The 18,098-nt window shown below is 54.4% G+C and overlaps 1 protein-coding gene across 2 annotated transcripts; it reads left to right on the forward strand.

The window, feature by feature from the left end:
- Nucleotides 1-2,234: 2,234 nt before the first annotated feature.
- DAPK3 (death associated protein kinase 3) lies at nt 2,235-15,610 on the forward strand. 2 transcript variants are annotated; one of them, XM_005895955.3, is made up of 9 exons: nt 2,235-2,375; nt 3,445-3,599; nt 9,408-9,768; nt 10,033-10,162; nt 10,416-10,464; nt 11,104-11,130; nt 12,225-12,377; nt 13,093-13,138; nt 13,600-15,610. In XM_005895955.3, the coding sequence occupies exons 2-9, from the start codon at nt 3,538-3,540 to the stop codon at nt 14,134-14,136; spliced, it is 1,365 nt and encodes a 454-aa protein (XP_005896017.2). In that variant the 5' UTR covers nt 2,235-2,375; nt 3,445-3,537; the 3' UTR covers nt 14,137-15,610. The 2 variants fall into 2 exon arrangements, with proteins under 2 accessions (XP_005896017.2, XP_070230018.1); XM_070373917.1 differs by having other exon boundaries at nt 2,277-2,428.
- The last annotated feature ends 2,488 nt before the right edge of the window (nt 15,611-18,098 follow it).

Consider the following 18,098-nt stretch of genomic DNA (forward strand, 5'->3'; position numbering starts at 1 on the left):
ACCAGATGGCCTGTGTCAGATGGTATCTGAAGTGGTTCAGTGTGGGCTTTGGGTTCAGGCCTCGGGACGAATCTCAGTTAATGCATTTACTGGCTGTGTGACTCTGGGTGGGTTACTTAAAACCTCTCTGGGTCTGTTTCCCCAAGTATAGAACGAGTAAAATTTTTTACTTCACGTTGTTGACTGGTATGCAGTAAGGCTCAGTCAATGCTGCTGCTGCTGCTGCTAAGTCGCTTCAGTTGTGTCCGACTCTATGCGACTCCATAGACGGCAGCCCACCAGGCTCCCCCGTCCCTGGGATTCTCCAGGCAGGAACACTGGAGTGGGTTGCCATTTCCTTCTCCAATGCATGAAAGTGAGAATGAAGTTGCTCAGTCGTGTCCGACTCCTAGCGACCCCATGGACTGCAGCCCACCAGGCTCCTCTGTCCATGGGATTTTCCAGGCAAGAGTACTGGAGTGGGGTGCCATTGCCTTCTCGTCAATGCTAGTTCTTATGTATCTTGAGCCTAAAAGGAGTCATAAGTCCTCAAGCATTTAATGGCAATACCTATCCTAGTTTGCATCTTTATGTATTTGCAGTATGGCTAACAGCTTCCCAGGTAGTGCTAGTGGTAACCCACCTGTGAATGCAAAGTGACTTGAGAAGTAGGTTTGATCCTTGGGTCAGGAAGGTCCCCTGGAGAAGAAAATGGCAACCCACTCCAGTATTCTTGCCTGGAGTATCATGGACAGTGGGGACTGGCTAGCTATGCAGAATTGAACACAACTGAAATGACTTAGCAACCCTGCTTATTTAACTTACATGCAGAGTAAAGAACTGAAGTGAAGTGAAGTCACTCAGTCGTGTCTGATTCTTTGCGATTCCATGGACTGGAGCCTGGAGCCTAATAGGCTACAGTCCATGGAATTCTTCAGGCAAGAATACTGGAGTGGGTTGCCATTTCCTGCTCCAGGGGATCTTCTCGACCCAGGGATCGAACCCAGGTCTCCTGCATTGCAGGCAGACACTTTACCGTCTAATGCTGGGCTGGAAGAAGCACAAGCTGGAATCAAGGTTGCCGGGAGAAATATCAATAACCTCAGACATGCAGATGACACCACCCTAATGGCAGAAAGTGAAGAGGAACTAAAGAGCCCCTTGATGAAAGTGAAAGAGGAGAGTGAAAAAGTTGGCTTAAAGCTCAACATTCAGAAAACGAAGATCATAGCATCTGGTCCCATCACTTAATGGGAAATAGATGGGGAAACGGCGGAAAGAGTGTCAGACTTTATTTTTTGGGGTCTCCAAAATCACTGCAGACGGTGATTGCAGCCATGAAATTAAAAGACGCTTACTCCTTAGAAGGAAAGTTATGACCAACCTAGATAGCATATTAAATAGCAGAGACATTACTTTGCCAACAAAGATTCGTCTAGTCAAGGCTATGGTTTTTCCTGTGGTCATGTATGGATGTGAGAGTTGGACTGTGAAGAAAGCTGAGCACTGAAGAATTGATGCTTTTGAACTATGGTGTTGGAGAAGACTCTTGAGAGTCCCTTGGACTGCAAGGAGATCCAACCAGTCCATTCTAAAGGAGACCAGTCCTGGGTGTTCATTGGAAGGACTGATGCTGAAGCTGAAACTCCAATACTTTGGCCACCTCATATGGGAAGAGTTGACTCATTGGAAAAGACTTTGATGCTGGGAGGGATTGGGGACAGGAAGAGAAGGGGACGACAGAGGATGAGATGGCTGGATGGCATCACCGACTCGATGGACATGAGTTTGAGTAAACTCCGGGAGTTGGTGATGGACAGGGAGGCCTGGCGTGCTGCGATTCATGGGGTTGCAAAGAGTCGGACACGACTGAGCAACTGAACTGAACATTTTACAGAGGAGAAAACTGCCTGGGACTGAAGCAGCCCCAGGGTCCGCCTCAGGAGCTGTCATGAGAGAGCTGGGCATAGGATTCGCGTATTTCACGCCCAAGAAAGGCAGGAATAGGGGTGCAGGACTTCAGCATCCTACTGCCCAGCTTCAGGACCCCGGTCAGAGGAGAAAGGGCGGGGCGGTCCAGGGACCGGAAGTCAGGAGGCCGACTTCCGTAAATTTGACCGACGTTCTTTACAGCCAATCAGCTGTGGGAGGCAAGCCTGTACCAAAGGTGAGGCCTCATTTTGGTGAGGAGGGCCGGACGCCCGTGGGCCGGGGCCTGAAAGGGGGCAGTGGGCGGGGATTCACGAGCGGTGTCTGTGCTGACCAATGGGCGGTGGGATCAACCTCTTGTGGGCGGGCTCTGGCGGGCGCGGAGACGACGCAAGGGTTGGCGCGTCGCGGCGGCCGAGGCGGCGGGGCCTGAGGACGCGTCGCCCGCCAGCGCGGCTGAGGAACAGGTCCGCGGCGTGGGGTCGAGGGTGCGGAGCGGACTTGGTCCGAGGCTGCCGGGGTAGGGGCTCCTGGGCGACTTAGTAGGGGGTACTTTTGGGGATCCGTGAGATGACTGGACGGGAGAAGGATCTGGGCCGGGGCCTGTGAGGGGCGTGGCGGCCTCTGGGACGCTGGAGCCGGGACGTTAAGGGTTGGGGGAATCTTGGCGGCGTCTCTGAAGGAAGCCGTAGGGGTCTGCCTTGGAGCTTGTGAGAAGGTTGGAAGAGAAGGATCATGGAGGAGACTCAGATGTCGCCCTTTGCGGGGTTCTGTTGTGGGTGTGGAGCTTGGGGCGGGGGCCTTTGAAACTTGAAAGAGATGTCTTCGAGGAAGGGGGAGGAGGAAGTTAACTTTGCTAGCACGGCGGAGGTCAGAGGGAGCATGAATGGGTTAGGGCCTTGGAGGAGCTTAGAAGCCGTTGTTCAGTTCCTGGTAAATTCAGGAAGGCGGGGGCAAGAGATGGGGTAAGCCCAGCGCCGCAGAGGATCTTAGTGACCAGCCGAGAAGGGGAGGGCATGTGGGGGCAGTGGGTAAGGAAGAGGAGGGGTTAAGCTTGCTGAGGGACAGGGAGATGGGAGTGTGTCGTAAATCTGGCAGAGAATCAGGGTGTCCCAGGGTTTGGGGGTGTGAAGAGTGTGGGAGAACTTATAGGAATTTGGGGGCTATGGATGAGATTGGGAGAAGCCTAGAAGGAAGAGGCAGAAAAAGACTGGGGTGTTGTGTGCAGAACCACAGATCTATGGCTCCTGGGAGTTATGGAGGTGTAAGTGGCTTGTGCACCTCCGTAACTCCCAGGAGCCATAGAGGAGGTGTAAGTGGCACAAGCCGGGCTAACACTGACCCCTGGGGCAGTGTGGTATGGAAATGAGATGACACGTGAAAGCGCCTCGCCCACCAAATGCAAGTGCCTTCTACAGGGAAGGTGGAATTTCAGCATGGTGGATCTGAAACCTATTTGGGGGATGCTGATCGAGCCTTTGACCCAGAAGTAATGACTGGCATCTCAGTCCTTTTCTGTTTCTCTGTCTCCTCCAGGGTCACAGCGAGAGGACTCCGTGAGGTACTGTTCCCGGACCACTGACCAGGTTTGTACTGGGGTGGAAGACGCTGGAAGGCAGACCGGCCACCATGTCAACATTCAGGCAGGAGGATGTGGAAGACCACTATGAGATGGGAGAGGAGCTGGGAAGGTGAGCAGTCCCCTCTGATGGGGCCCCGAGGAGGGGGGAGACCCGACCTACTGTGGGGTCTTCTGGGGTATATCCTCTCCTCCTGTCCTTTCTCCCGCTCTCCCCAAGCAGGGATGAGTCAGTATCATGTGCTGTGGGATGAGTTTGGGCTTTGGAGGGAGCCAGTCTGGGCCTGGAATTCTTGTTCCGACATCCCCTGTGCACTTCCTTTGGGAAGAAACATGATCGAGTCCAAACAGCACCTAAGACAGTGCCTGGCCTATGGCATGAGAGCAGTAGATGTTGGTAAAGGTCTGTCTGTGTCTTTAAACCTCTCTTGTGGGAGGCAGTGGAGCCTCCCGGGCCTCCTGTCCGGGCCCACACCCTGGCCCATTGTTAGCATTCTTGTGGGAAAGAGCAGAAGTTTCCCAATCCAGCCGGGCAGCTGATTTCCTGCCAGGCCGGGCCTGGGAGCGTCCCCTGGGAGCTCTCCCGCCTCAGACCTGCCAGCTACCATCCTTTTTTCTGCTGAGCCTCAACCCTTATTTGGTGAGTTTGTTGCTGGCTGGCCTTCCCGGAGCTGCCTTGGCCGGCCCCATGATGTCACCAGAAGGGAATGTAAATAACTGAGCCATTCATCAGGCTTTTGCTGAGAGAGCCTCTGGGGCTCATTTGGGATTCTGAAGTCCCTCCTTTAGGAATTTCCTCTGGTAGAGCGGCAGGAAATGCAGGCCATCTCCCTCACCCCCACGGAAATCTCAGACTCTATTATTGAAAATGTTAGGGCCTTCTGCTGAGAGTAGCAGGCCAATAGTCAGTAAAACTATCATGTATGTTCCCTTTAACCCACCAATTTCACTCCTAGGAGTTAATTCTGTGGGTATAGCATATACGTAGACCTAAGATCTAGGGATGGGGAGAATCACTGTAAGGACTTTATGTGAGCAGAAGATGGGGCCTTTTCGGTGACCATCACAGCATCACTGCTTTGTCAACAGAATATTATGCAGCCATTAAAAAGAGCATGGCAACTTGTATAAAGCAAGCCATGTAGGAATTTTATTGAAATTCTCTAGTAGTTGTCAACTTTAATAATTTTATTATAATGTGTTTTATTTAACCTGTTAGGTCAAACTGTTACCATTTTGGTTGTCATTCATTATAAAAATTATTATTATTTAAAAAATATTTATTTATTTGGCTGCTCCAGGTCTTAGTTGCAGCACTCGGGATTTTTTTAGTTGTGGCATGCAAGATCTAGTTCCCTGAGTAGAGATGGAACCCACGCCCCCTGGATTGTGAGCGTGGAGTCTTGGCCACCGGACCACCAGGGAAGTTCCTATAAAATTTTTCAATGAAATAGTTTACTACGTGTTTTTGATGTGAAGCCTTTGAATTCTGGTGTGTCTTGTATGCTCACAGCACACCTCAGTTTGAATGGGTTGGACAGCTTCCGTGTGGCCAGTGGCTGTCATTATGGACAGCATTGCCCTATGTAATGATCCAGAACATTCTTAGAGACACACAGGTGAAGGATTAATGCCATGGAACACTGTGCATACTGTGCTGCAACTGTAGAACTTGTAGATATTGTTTGGCCATCTGACTCCTGGGCTGTTTTTTGTTACACTCCCATTCGTCTGTGAAAGGCTCTACCAGGCAGGACCATTATCATCCCCATTTTGTGGATGAAGAAACTGAGGCTCAGAACAGGAAATCAGCTTGCCCAAGGCCATGTAGACTGAAGGTGGCCAGGCAGGACTCAGGCCTTGAGACTAAGCCCTGCTGATTGCAAAGCGCAGGTGTGCTGGAGCCAGAAGTGGGCGTCTGGCTTCTGCTTTGAGTTAAGCCCAGCCGAGTTTTCTTGTCCTGGGAGTCATGGGCTGAATAAAATGGGAGTGAGTATTTTTGTGTGGATGTGTATGGAGGGTTCTCCCAAGTCAAGTCACCTGGGCAATCTTGGGAGATAAATTAGTCTGCGGTTGGTCAGTGTGGACGCCAGCCTGGTTTCTGTGTCACGGAGTGTGTCTGCATTCGTCACCTCAGGCTGCTGGAGGCTAGATGTCAAGGATCAAGGTGCTGCAGGCTTGGCTCGTCTGAGGCTTTCTCACTGGTGTGCGATGCCCCCTTCTCCCCGCGGCTTCATGTGGTCTCCCTCTGCGCGTGTCTGTGTCCTGACCTCCTCCTCTTACAAGGACACTTAACCCTGTTGGGTTAAGATCCACCCCAGTGACCTCGGGCTCCTTGGTGGCTCTGTGGTAAAGAATGCGCCTGCCAATGCTGGAGATGCAGGTTTGATCCGTGGGTTGGGAAGATTCCCTGGAGGAGGAAATGGCAACCCACTCCAGTATTGCCTGGAAAATCTCATGGACAAGAGGAGCCTGGTGGGCTACAGTCCATGGGGTCGCATCGAGTCAGACACAACTGTGCACCAGTGACCTCATTTTTACTAAATTACCTCTTCAAAGGCCCTAAATCACAGTAGTCAGATTTAGGGGTCCTAGGGGTTAGGATTTTGGGGGACACAATTTAGCACTAATAGTGTCTTGGTTTCCCTTCCCATGAACTCTTTTTTTGTGTGTTTTAAAGAAAATATTTATTTGGCTCTGCCAGGTCTTAGTTACAGTTGCAGCACATGGGATCCTTGATCCTCATTGTAGCATGTGGGATCTAGTTCTTAGACCAGGGCTTCCTGCATTGGGAGTGCAGAGTCTTAGCCACTAGATGACCAGGAAAGTTTCACCTCCCCCCTGCCATGAACTCTTTGTTAGTTTTTTGATTCATCTTGGAATAAAACTAGAGGGGAAGAAATCCTTGTATTTGAGAATTAGGCCACACATTCAGGCCTAGAGCGTTCCCAATAGGCAGCAAACACTCGGCATTCAATGACATTACTGTCGGAGTGTCATTGTGAGGTGGGAGGTGGACCTGGAAGAATTTGCTTGGTTGATGTAGGCAGAGAGGAGAAGGAAAGACATTTCAGGAGTGAGGAGTGTTAGCTAAGATGTTGACAGGGGCAGGAGCACAACGTACCCAGGGGACCATTGTGGTGGATTTAAGGGACTGGGGGGAGGCCTGATCAGGGACACGACATTTCTCATCTGACTGTACTCTTGGCTTTTAGACTAGTGTATGAGTTTCCTGTTGCTGCTGTAACAAATTACCACAATTTAGTGGCTGAGAAGAATATCCATGTTTTACGTCAAGGTCTGGGAGTCTGGAGTCTAAAACGAATCTGCTAGGTTGGTCCCTCCGGAGGCTCCTGCCTCTTCCAGCTTCTAGAGGCACCGCATCCGTGGCTCGTGGCCCCTCCCTCCATCCTCACAGGCAACAGCACACATCTTCCGTCTCTCTCTGCCTCTGACCCTCCTGCCTCCCTCTTATGAGGACCCTGTGATGACACTGGGACCACTGGGGAGTCCAGGGTCGTCCCCATCTCAGGGGCCTTAATTCTGTCTTCAGAGCCCCTCTGTCCAGTGAGGTGACACGCCCATAGGTCCCGGGGATTCAGACGTGGACCATTATTTAGCTCACCTTGATTGGAGATCATTTGCACTTCCCACCTGCCTATGTTGACCTTGCCTGCCCGAGTGGGCATAGAGCATGTCTGCAGCAGCCGCTGTGGCGCCTTTGTGCCTTGATGCTCACGCGCACAGCGGCTTTAGATGCTTGCCAGCTGCAGCTGGTACACAGTGTCCTAGTAAGGTCCGCTTACTGGGTCCCTTGGCTTTTCTGAAGACCCCGCTGGCTGGGCAAAGACACCCTCACTCATCTGTCTCTTGTTCTGCCTGTCCTGTCTGTGCTATCACCAACTGAAGAGATCCCCCTGTCCCCAGGGCCCATCTCTGCCACTCCTTCCTCTACACACTGGGTCCCATTTCTCTGAGTTGTCACATAGTCACCTTGTCCCCTTTCTCTTGACCCCTGGTGGGACCTGGTTGAGGTCTCTTGTGTGCCTTCTGTCTTAGACTTAGTCTCTACTTTCGCATGACCCATAGCCAGTGGGCCACATCCAGCCCTCGCCTAGTGCAGTATGGTCCACTCACGAACGTAGAATGATTTTTTACTTTTTTAAAGGGTTGTAAAAACACATACAAATTGTGACAGAGACCATATGGCCTGTAAAGCTTAAAATAATTATCCTCTGGCCTTTTTCACTCAATTCCTGAGTGAAAGCAAGTTAATGTAGCTAAGTTCCTAGACAGCAAAAGAATTTGGACATTGGACAGCTCCCTGAAGGACAGTAAATAGTTTCTCTCTTTCTCTTCAAATAACAGCTGTCTTGAGATATAATTGGCACACCATACTGTTTATTAAACTGTACAACTTAATGATCTTCCATATATTCACAGTTTTACAGCCATCACTATTAAATAATCTCAGAACATTTTCATCATCCCAAAAGGAGCTCCACCCCCCTAGTCAGTCACCCTCATCACCTCCTCAGCCCCTGACAACCAGAAACCCACTCTCTGGCCTGTTCTAGGTGTTTCCCATCAGTGGATTATACACTGAGTGTCCTTCTGCATCTGTTTCTCTCACTGGGCATCATATTCTCGGGGTCCATCCACATTGTAGCAAGTGTCAGGGCTTCACCCCTTTTCAGGACTGAGTAATGCTCCCGTGTGTGGAGGGACCACATTTTGTGTATGCTGTATCCCCTGATTGCCATTTGTCTCTACCTTATGACTGCTGTGAATGATGGTGCTCTGAACATTTGTGTACAAGTTTTTGTAGGGTGGAATTCCTAGGTCTGAAGGTAACTCCATTTTTAAGGTTTTAAGGAACCTCCAGACAGTTTTCGCCACAGCTTCCCCGTCTGGCTTTCCCACTAGCCGTGCACCAGGGTTCTAGTTTCTCCACATCCTCCCTCCTCTCTTGTGGAAACTTGTGTGCTTCTTTCACTCTGAAGCTCTTTTGAACTCAGTGGCTTTTTATATTTTCTTGGATTTTAAACTGTGATAAAATGTGCTCTGAAAAGTTGAATCATACAGAATCATAGCAAATATTAATAAAAAGAAAAAACCCCTCTTCACTGCCCTCAGTCCTGCTCTTCAGAGATATCTGCTGCTCACAGCCAGGCATGTGTCCTTCAGACCTCTTACCTGTGGCAACCTCTTACATGGCAACATACCTTATATGTGGTAAAACATGTACCTTTCTTTTTTTTGATTAACTGGTTTTTGTCTGAGCTGGGTCTTTGTTGCTGTTCAGGGTTTCTTTAGTTGTGGTGAGTTGGGGCTACTCTCTAATTGTGGTGCATAGGCTTCTCATTGCAGTGGCTTCTTTTGTTAAGGAGCACTGGCTCTAGGCCGCCTGGGCTCAGTAGTTGTGGCACTTGGGCTTAGTTGCCCCATGGCATGTGGGATCTTCCTGTACCAGTAATTGAACCTGTGACCCCTGTATTGACAGGCGGATTCTCAACCATTGGACCATCAGGGAAATCCTGTATCTTTCTGTTGTACCCAAAATAACCTCATTCCTTGTGTTCCTCTGCTGCTGTCTTCACTGAGCAGGTCTTCATGGGGGTCTGTCCTCTCAGTGCCTAAAGAATCAGCTTTCAAGACTGCAAAAAATTCCACCTGACTTGCCGTGATAGGGTCCAGCTTCATTTTGGTAAACATGGAACCATGTTGGTTCTTTCACTGCTGCAGACACTCTGGGCAGCCACTGTGTTCAGTGCCAGTTTGCACTCACGTGGAGCACCGCTGCCAGGGGTGCATTCTTGAGGTGGTTGGAACGCACTGTCCTGGGAAGTGGCCCAGGTCCCCAGAGTCCTGCGTCTCTCTCAGCACCTGCTTCCTCCTCCCCTCCCCTCTGTCCCTGCAGCGGACAGTTTGCAATTGTGCGGAAGTGCCGGCAGAAGGGTACTGGGAAGGAGTATGCAGCCAAGTTCATCAAGAAGCGCCGCCTCTCGTCCAGCCGCCGGGGAGTGAGCCGAGAGGAGATCGAGCGGGAGGTGAACATCCTGCGGGAGATCCGGCACCCCAACATCATCACACTGCATGACATCTTTGAGAACAGGACGGACGTGGTGCTTATCCTCGAGCTGGTCTCAGGTGGTGAGCTCTTCGACTTCCTGGCCGAGAAGGAGTCACTGACCGAGGACGAGGCCACCCAGTTCCTCAAGCAGATCCTGGATGGTGTCCACTATCTGCACTCCAAGCGCATCGCCCACTTCGACCTCAAGGTAGTCCACTGGGCCCACAACACAGAGTTGGGGAGGAGCCTGGCCAGCATGGGTGAGGACAGGGCTGAGAGGGTCCACCTCCCTTCTCCCATGGTGTCCTTGCTGGGGGCATTGAGGAGATGGATGGCTCTGGGCTGGACCTGTGGAGGGGAGTCAGCCCATACATACCCCACACACTGGGCCAGGCCAGTACTGTTCCCTGAGACATGGGGCCAGCAGCCTCAGAGGCCCCTGTCCATCCCCCTGCCTTTCTCCCCAAACCAGCCAGAAAACATCATGCTCCTGGACAAGAATGTGCCCAACCCACGGATCAAGCTCATTGACTTTGGCATCGCCCACAAGATCGAGGCAGGGAACGAGTTCAAGAACATCTTTGGGACCCCGGAGTTCGTGGGTGAGGAACGGGTGGGCCTGGGGGCACTGGAGCATTTCCAGCTGGCTTAGGGGGAGGCAGGCCCCCCAGGCCTCAGGTTTCCCATCGTGCCCTAGTGCTGGGCACCGAGGACTCAAGGCCTGGGGCAATCACCACCTTGGCTTTCCCTGCCAAGAGCCAGCCATGTCTGTGGGCTCTGCTACTCCCCTGGGCCATGTCCAGGGTGCCCCCTTGGGCACATCCGGCACCTGACCCTGTCTCCCTGTCTCTGCAGCTCCTGAAATTGTCAACTATGAGCCCCTGGGTCTGGAGGCAGACATGTGGTGAGTGAGGGTGGTGGGCCCAGGGCTGCCCTTGTTGCTTTTCCTCAGGGGACCCTCCTTTTGTGCCCGGGAGCTGCCGAGTCACAGCCACGGGCTGGGATGCAGCCCCTCCTCCTGGTCTTGGAGCCATGGGGCAGGGGCAACACAGTCTATTGCCTTAGGACAGGGGTTGCTGACCTATCCAGGCCTGTGAGCTAGGAAGAGTTCTCAGGTCTTCGAAGGGTTGTCAAAAACAGATGAGTATGTGACAGAGACTGTTTGTAGCCTGAGCCTGAAACACCCACTGTGTCACCCTTTACATTAATAGAAAGAGTTTGCCAGGTCTGCACTCAGCCACAGAGGCCTCAAGAGGCTCCACATCTGCGTGGCCTGTGGTGCCTTTGTGCTCTGTCTACCCTGCCCGCACCCCGGCCACTTTGAATCTGGACAGGCAGCCATGGCCAGAGGTGCCTCAGTGTTCAGTCCTGACACCCTTGGAGCAGAAGGTGGGACTTGGTGGGGGCTCTTTAGACCCTGGAGGGAGAGGGTCCCTGGGGCTAACAGGCCTGCCCCCCACCTGGCTGGACAGTCTTGGACTCTGGGGGTTGGGGTGCTAAGCCTGCAGCTGGGCTGACCCCATCTCTTCTGTGTGTTCTCCAGGAGCATTGGCGTTATCACCTACATCCTGTAAGTACCTGCCCTCCCGGGGCTTTGCTGGGTCATGAGGAGGGTCGGGAGGCTTCTGTGCAGGGGTCACAAGTGGAATGCAGGACCCTCAGTGAGCTGACCTGTTGCAGTGCTCACGGCCTCTGGATGGATGGACAACTGCGTGAGTGTGTGCAGGATAGAGTATGTTCAGGAGAGTTCCAAAGGCAGGGCCTCACCATGTGAAGTAACCACGCGAGGCTCTGGTCTGGAACTGTTGTCCCCTAGTCCTTGGGCTGTCAACTCCTCAGTGTGGTGGATTCAATCACAGGCCTTTGGAGATGGACTCAGCCTCCGACCCCTCCCCTTCCTGGAGGTTGGAGGCAGAACGAAAGTTCCATCCCTGTGACCCCACTGCTCTCCTCAACTGGCACCCCTCTCCTTAGGGCCTTTCCACAGACACCTCATTGGTACCAATTCAGGTGTGGCTGGAAGGGGCTTGTCATGAGCAAGAAAAGACACTTCTTTTATCTCTATTCTCTGGAGTTGTTTTAGGAAATGAAACAAAGACCAAATTTTATAGCAGTAGATGCTCCTGCCTTGGGTTTTAGGAAGTTTTAGAGTTTTGTGTGCCTGCAGTTGGGAGTGAAAACCAGCTATACATATCTCTCACCTAAAAAGTCATAGCATCACACACCCAGATCCATGCAGCGTGGTGGTGTGGCCTCAGCACAGCACACTGGAAAGACACCTGATGTCTGCGGTGTTGGCCAGGAACCCCCAGCACTGCCCCCCCAGCCCCAGTTAACCATTTTGCCTCTAACTACTAAGGGCTTCAGGGAAGGGACTTTGAGACCAAGCCTCTAAGACTAAGTCTATGGGGATACTTTGAGGTTCTGCAGAGATTTTGCTGACTCATTTCAGCACCCCTTACTGGCTGGGCAGTGGATTTTCCCTGCCTCTGGTTGGCGGCTGGGCGTATTTATGCAGGGTGACTGGGGGCCTGGCATCTGCCTCCCTCCCCATCTGCCCCCTCCATGGGCACAGTGGAGCTGAGTGGTGGCCTGGGCAGCAGCCTGGTCGTGGAGTGACCGCACACCTGTCTGGCCCCCCTGAGCCTGGTGTCTGTCTCCTAGGCTGAGTGGCGCGTCCCCGTTCCTGGGTGAAACCAAGCAGGAGACCCTGACCAACATCTCGGCTGTGAATTACGACTTTGACGAGGAGTACTTCAGCAACACCAGCGAGCTGGCGAAGGACTTCATCCGCCGTCTGCTTGTCAAAGACCCCAAGTAGGAGCACTGGGCCAGGCAGGGTGGGCCAGGCAAGTCCCCCAGAATGGGCGCTGTGGCCGAGGACAAGTAACGTGTCCATCTGAGATGCCACTCCCGTACCTGGGAGTTGGCCGTGGCTCCTGTTCTGGGCGGAGATAGCACAGGGAGGCTTAGGCTGGCCCTCTTAAAAAGCTGCTTCTTACAAAGCTTTTCATTTGTTGCCAGTGTTTAGGATAGGAGGTTTCATATAAAATTCTAAATTACTGTTTGGTTTTTTCCCTAGAAAAAGCTAAATATGCTGGCAACACAGAGCTTTCATTCACCCAGAGGTGCTCCCATGGGCTAGTCCTCCCCAGGCTCCTCCTCTGGGTGTCTGAGTTATGAGACCCCAACATTAGGTGTCAATGCTGTTAGCAGACAACATGGAAACCCTGGAGTCCATGTCATCCCCAAGCCCCTTGATGGGCTCCTTGTGGCCAGCCAGGCAGAGTGAGAGACCTTAATTGTGCCTGTACTGGCATGGTTGTTTCAGAAACTTGCTGCTGGGCTGCACAGTGACTTCAGGGACCAGGTTTCAGGGTGGTGACCCAGGGGAGGTGCCCTGAGTCAGCCATAGGTCAGCTCTGAGAACCAGAGCTGCAGCCGGAAGAGCGTGGACCACCCCTTCCTGCTGTGTGGGGAGGACGGTGAAGGCGGCACTCACGCAACTAACCAGTTCTGGGGGCTCTTCCAGGAGGAGAATGACCATCGCCCAGAGCCTGGAGCACTCCTGGATCAAGGTGAGGTAGTGGGGCTGCCCCCACATGGGCATGGTAGTTGGGACCAGCCCTCAGCATGGGCGAGGGTCCCCACAGGAGTCGGCCTAGATGCTGTGGGCACAGGGTGTATGTCAGTGTTGTGTCGGAGTTGTCTCATTGAACTGTTGGCTGGAGTCCACGGCCCCTCTGCATACAGCAGGGTGCCCTCCCCAGAACTTCTCATAAAGGGATCACCTCCAGGCCGAGGTCAGGCTTGGCAGCCTCAGTCAAGGGTCAGTGAATACTTCTGGCTCTCTGGTCTCTGGTGTGACCATGTGGTCTGCCATCAAGTCTCAGCTCAACCATCAGAGCGGGAAAGCGCCAGGACCACGTGTACTTAGATGGGCAGGGCCGTGGGCCAATATAACGTGGGTGGAGGGCCCGGGGACTGCCCTGCGGCCCTAGTCCAAGGCGCCCTTTCCTCCCCTCCTCTCCCCATGCAGGCCATCCGGCGGAGGAATGTGCGGCGGGAGGACAGCGGCCGGAAGCCAGAGCGGCGGCGCCTGAAGACGGCACGCCTCAAGGAGTACACCATCAAGTCGCACTCAAGCATGCCCCCCAACAATACCTACATCAACTTCGAGCGCTTCTCCAAAGTGCTGGAGGAGGTGGCGGCGGCCGAGGAGGGCCTGCGCGGGCTGGAGCACAGCCGACGCCTGTTCCATGAGGACCTTGAGGCGCTGACGGCCATCTACGAGGAGAAGGAGGCCTGGTACCGTGAGGAGAACGAGAGCCTAGGCCAGGACCTGCGGCGGCTGCGCCAGGAGCTGCACAAGACGGAGGCGCTGCAGCGGCAGGCACAGGAGGAGGCCAAGGGGGCCCTGCTCGGGGCCAGTGGGCTCAAGCGCCGCTTTAGCCGCCTGGAGAACCGCTACGAGGCGCTGGCCAAGCAGGTGGCCTCCGAGATGCGGTTCGTGCAGGATCTGGTACGCGCCATGGAGCAGGAGAAGCTGCAAGAGGGGGAGTGCAGCCTCCGCTAGGGCCGCCCAGGGTGCGGCATCCTCGGCCGTGGCAGGCCCCATCGCCCTGATGTGGCCCCACAGTGCCCAGGAGCTGGAGGCCGGATGCGGTCCGTGGGGCCCAGGAATCCACGGCCCAGGGAGGGCTTGGCCTGGCTCTGCCCCAGAGGCCTTCTCTGCACCGCCCTAGTGCCCCTAGCCCAGCCCCTCCCTCCCTCCTGCGGCTCCATTCCGGGAGCATCCAGGGCAGCATCACCTCAGGACCTGTGTGAGGGGGCGGCACATCCACGACGGAACTGGCCACAGTGGACACACACGCCTCACACCTGCCCAGGGTCGGGCTGGCAGCCTTGACGTTCAGAGCCTGGCCAGTAGCCTCAGGCTCTCCATTTGGGCCAAGTGTGTGGAATCTTGGTGCAGGGGCATGGGGGCTGTCTGAATGTCCTGGGGCTCAGAACTGAGGGGGAGCCTCTGCTCGACACCCTGGCTCCTCCACTCTGGAGAAGAGAAACTGCTCCTCCAGAGTCAGTGGTGGAAGGGCCTCTGATCCAGATCCTCCAGCCCCTCTCAGTGCAGGGTCAGTGGTGGAAGGGCCTCTGATCCACATCCCCCAGCCCCTCTCAGTGCCCCTAGCCCTCGAGGAGGTGTCAGTCTGGGGGTTATATTGCGGGGGGTGGTGGTGGCAGGGCACAGGGCCCGGGTGCGGTAAAGGAAGTATCTGCAAGGCTGAATCTGTTTTTGCCAAGGCAGGCCTCCCGTGGGGAAGGGGATGAAGAGCCTTGGAACCTCTCCTTCTTTCCAGCTCCCTGAAAATGCTTAGAGCCTTCAGCAGGGTCCCAACCCCGCCTCATCCCCAGCCCGATCCCATCGTACTCCCTTCTCCAGTGCTACCCTTGGACCAGCATCTCTCTAGTGGACGCCCTGGAGTAACTGCTAGGGCCCTTGTTACCAGCGTCCTCTACCTGGAGAGCCCCAGGGTCCCTTACAGCCTGCCCACTTGCTGCGCTCCGTGCAGCTGCTGGAGAAGGCGCCCTAAGTGGTCTCTGTGGCAGTGCTGCTTTGTGCCACTAGGTGCTGCCCTGCAGCGCGGTCCAGAGAATGTGCCCTAAGAACCAGGCTTCAGCAAAACCTGGGTCCCAGCTGTGGCCATGCTGAGCTCCAGCGGCGTTCCCTGCTGCCATTGTGTTAATCCAGGGGCCCTTATGCAGCCCCCCGCCCTTAGTCCGAGAGGAGTCGTCGTAACAGAGGCCAGCCAAGGCCATATGCGGGGAGGAATGGGTGGGCAGGTGGGTGGCACTCTAGCCGTGGCCCCGGCAGGGCTCAGGCTACAACACCCTGCGGGGCTGAGGAGGGCACTGGAGCCTGGCTGTGGGGCTGGCAAAAAGGGGCAGGGCGGGCCCACTCTATGCCCCTCACAAGCACCATTGTGTGACACACACAGCTCTGAGCATGTGCCTGCTGCCAGCCTTAAGGAAATAAAATACACTTCCCTGGCTCCTGCTCTTCTCTGCTTGGCTGGGATGGGGGTGGCCTGCCTGGCAGTTAGCTGGCACCACAGCCTCTGTGGCCTCTTGTGTCTTCTTTCCTCTGTCGCTGCGGGCCCTCATGGCCCAGGGGGGTCTTGGAGGCTGCCCCTATCTTGGGGCTCAGCTGGGGACGTCTCTGAAGAGCTGGAGGCATCCAGGCGACTGGAGTTGGCTTGGAGGGGTTTTCTGTCCCTCTGCTCCTGAGACACTCAGGTCACGTGGGCCCCCTGCCTGCTCTGGGTGTGCCTGGAGGAGGTGTCTTTGCCACTCCTGCCCCCAGTCACCCAGCCTCTGGGTCTGGAATGTGGTTCCGAAGAGGGTCCCTCTGACCCGCTTCCTCCTTCCCAGTGGCCTGGTCAGCATTCTGTTCCCTCGTTCCCTGCATCTCCCTATTCCCCCTGTTTTAAACCAATTTTAGAAAAATTGAGAAGACTGTAAAATTCATTTTTCTTTTTTTATTTGGGGGTGTTCCTTTTTTTGTGGCCGTGAAGCACAGCATGGGAGATCTTAGTTCCCCAGCCAGGGATCGGACCCATGTGCCCTGCAGTGGAAGCATGGGACCCTAACCACTGGACCACCAGGGAATTACCTGTCCTTTTGGTCAACAACTTCCACTTTCAGAGTCTCAGTAGATTTCAGCCTGTGGCGTGGTCAAACCCACTCAGGTTTCTCCAGTCGGTCCGTGATTGTCCTCCACGGCTGGCGCCTGGTGGTGGCCCTTTGAGACAGGACTCTGAACAGCACATCCCCCTGTGATTCATTGCAAAATGCAGTTGGCCTGTGGCAGGAAAGGGGCGCCCAGTGTGGGTGACTGTGAGATCACCAAACCATTGTCCAGGTGCCACCTGGAAAAGAAATGGGCTTCCTTGCAGTGCTGGAGGGCCTCCAGACCCCAAGAGGGGTGAGCCAGAGGCCCCCTGAAGGCTCTGGGGCACCAGTGAATAGCATTCAGCTAGCCAACCTTTATGCAGTTAGGCTGTGTCAGGGAGATAACAGGAGGCAAAGGAGGGGCCTCACTCTCCCAGTCTTTCTGATTAAGGCTTCTGGGTAGAAACCACAGCCCCCTTTGGACTCACACCTGCCCTTTCAGAATCCAGAGCACTTCTGTGCTGAGGGCAAATTCCCCAGTGTCATCAGGGTCCTTGCTCTGAGATGACCTCTGCCCCCGACCCAGGTCATCTCGAGTTGCTTTCTCAATCTGTCGGCTAAGGGCACAGGGAACCACTGTGTGTTCACAAAGCACCTGCCAGTCTCTGTCCCCCACAATCATTTACTAATAGTGTTGACCCTTGGCAGAACCTGCAGGCTAACATGCTGTGATTCACCTTGTCTGGCAGGCAGGCCCCCAAGGAGCCCCTGCTCCTGCTCCCTACTCCCTTAAGAGCAGGCTGGCCTCATGGCAGTTCCTGATGACAGAATGCTGTGGAGGTGCTGGAGGTCACATCGGTGGGTAGTCTGCACAGACTGACTTCCCTCTGACTTCATTGCTGGCTTTGATGTGGTGAGATTTGTCCACATGTTGGACAGGCCTATGCGGCAAGTAACAGCCAGCGGGCAGCCAAGCCCACCAACCATGTGAGGGGTTCTAGCCATGGGTCCATCCCCAGTCCAGCCTTTGAATAAAGCCTAGCTTGGGCTTGCGCCTGAATTGCAACCTCCTGAGGGACCTTCAGCAGAGGACCCAGGTAGGCCAATCAAGACTCCAGGCCCACAACTGTGAGATGACAACACATGTTTTAAGGTGCTGGGTGTGTGGTAGCAGACTTGCACTGATGAAGGTGCACAGCAACGCGCCACCCCCCCCCCCCCGCAACTGGTTCACTGAGCGGCTCAACTCTCACTTCCCCTTTTTCAGAACCCCTTCCCTCTGCCATGCCCTCAGCCCCTTCTCTTTCAGGAGTGTGATTGGAGGGGCGGTGCAAGTTAGTGCTGAGTGCTACAAGGAGCATGGACCTCCCAGTAGGTCTGCAGAACCAGGGCTTCCTGTGCCTGGGTTTGTCTTCTTGCCTGCTTTTTGAGGGGCTTCCCTCGTGGCTCAGTGGTAAAGAATCTGCCTGCAATGCAGGAGAAGAGACATGGGTTCGATCCCTGGGTTGGGAAGATCCCCTGGAGGAGGAATGACAACCCACTCCAGTTTCCTTGCCTGGAGAATCCCATGGATAGAGGAGCATGGTGGACTAGTCCATAGTATTGAACTGAAGAGGCTTAGCACACACCCATGCTGCTTCTTGAGCGGGGTGGGGTGGGGGGGTGGGTAGGGGATGGGGAGTATGAACCATGGGAGCCATGAGTCCCGTCCCTCCAGCTGGTGGTGTCAGGATGGACCTGCCCAGCGGTTGGTTCATATGTGTGAAGCTTGTTGCAAGGAAGCCATTGAAAGCCCATGTTTATCTCAGAGCTAAGCTTGTGCAGAGGATGGTGAATGAGGGAGGCTGGAGTTCTGCTGCTGGCTGCACC

Source organism: Bos mutus, chromosome 7, assembly GCF_027580195.1.
Source record: "Bos mutus isolate GX-2022 chromosome 7, NWIPB_WYAK_1.1, whole genome shotgun sequence".
Taxonomy (NCBI): domain Eukaryota; kingdom Metazoa; phylum Chordata; class Mammalia; order Artiodactyla; family Bovidae; genus Bos; species Bos mutus.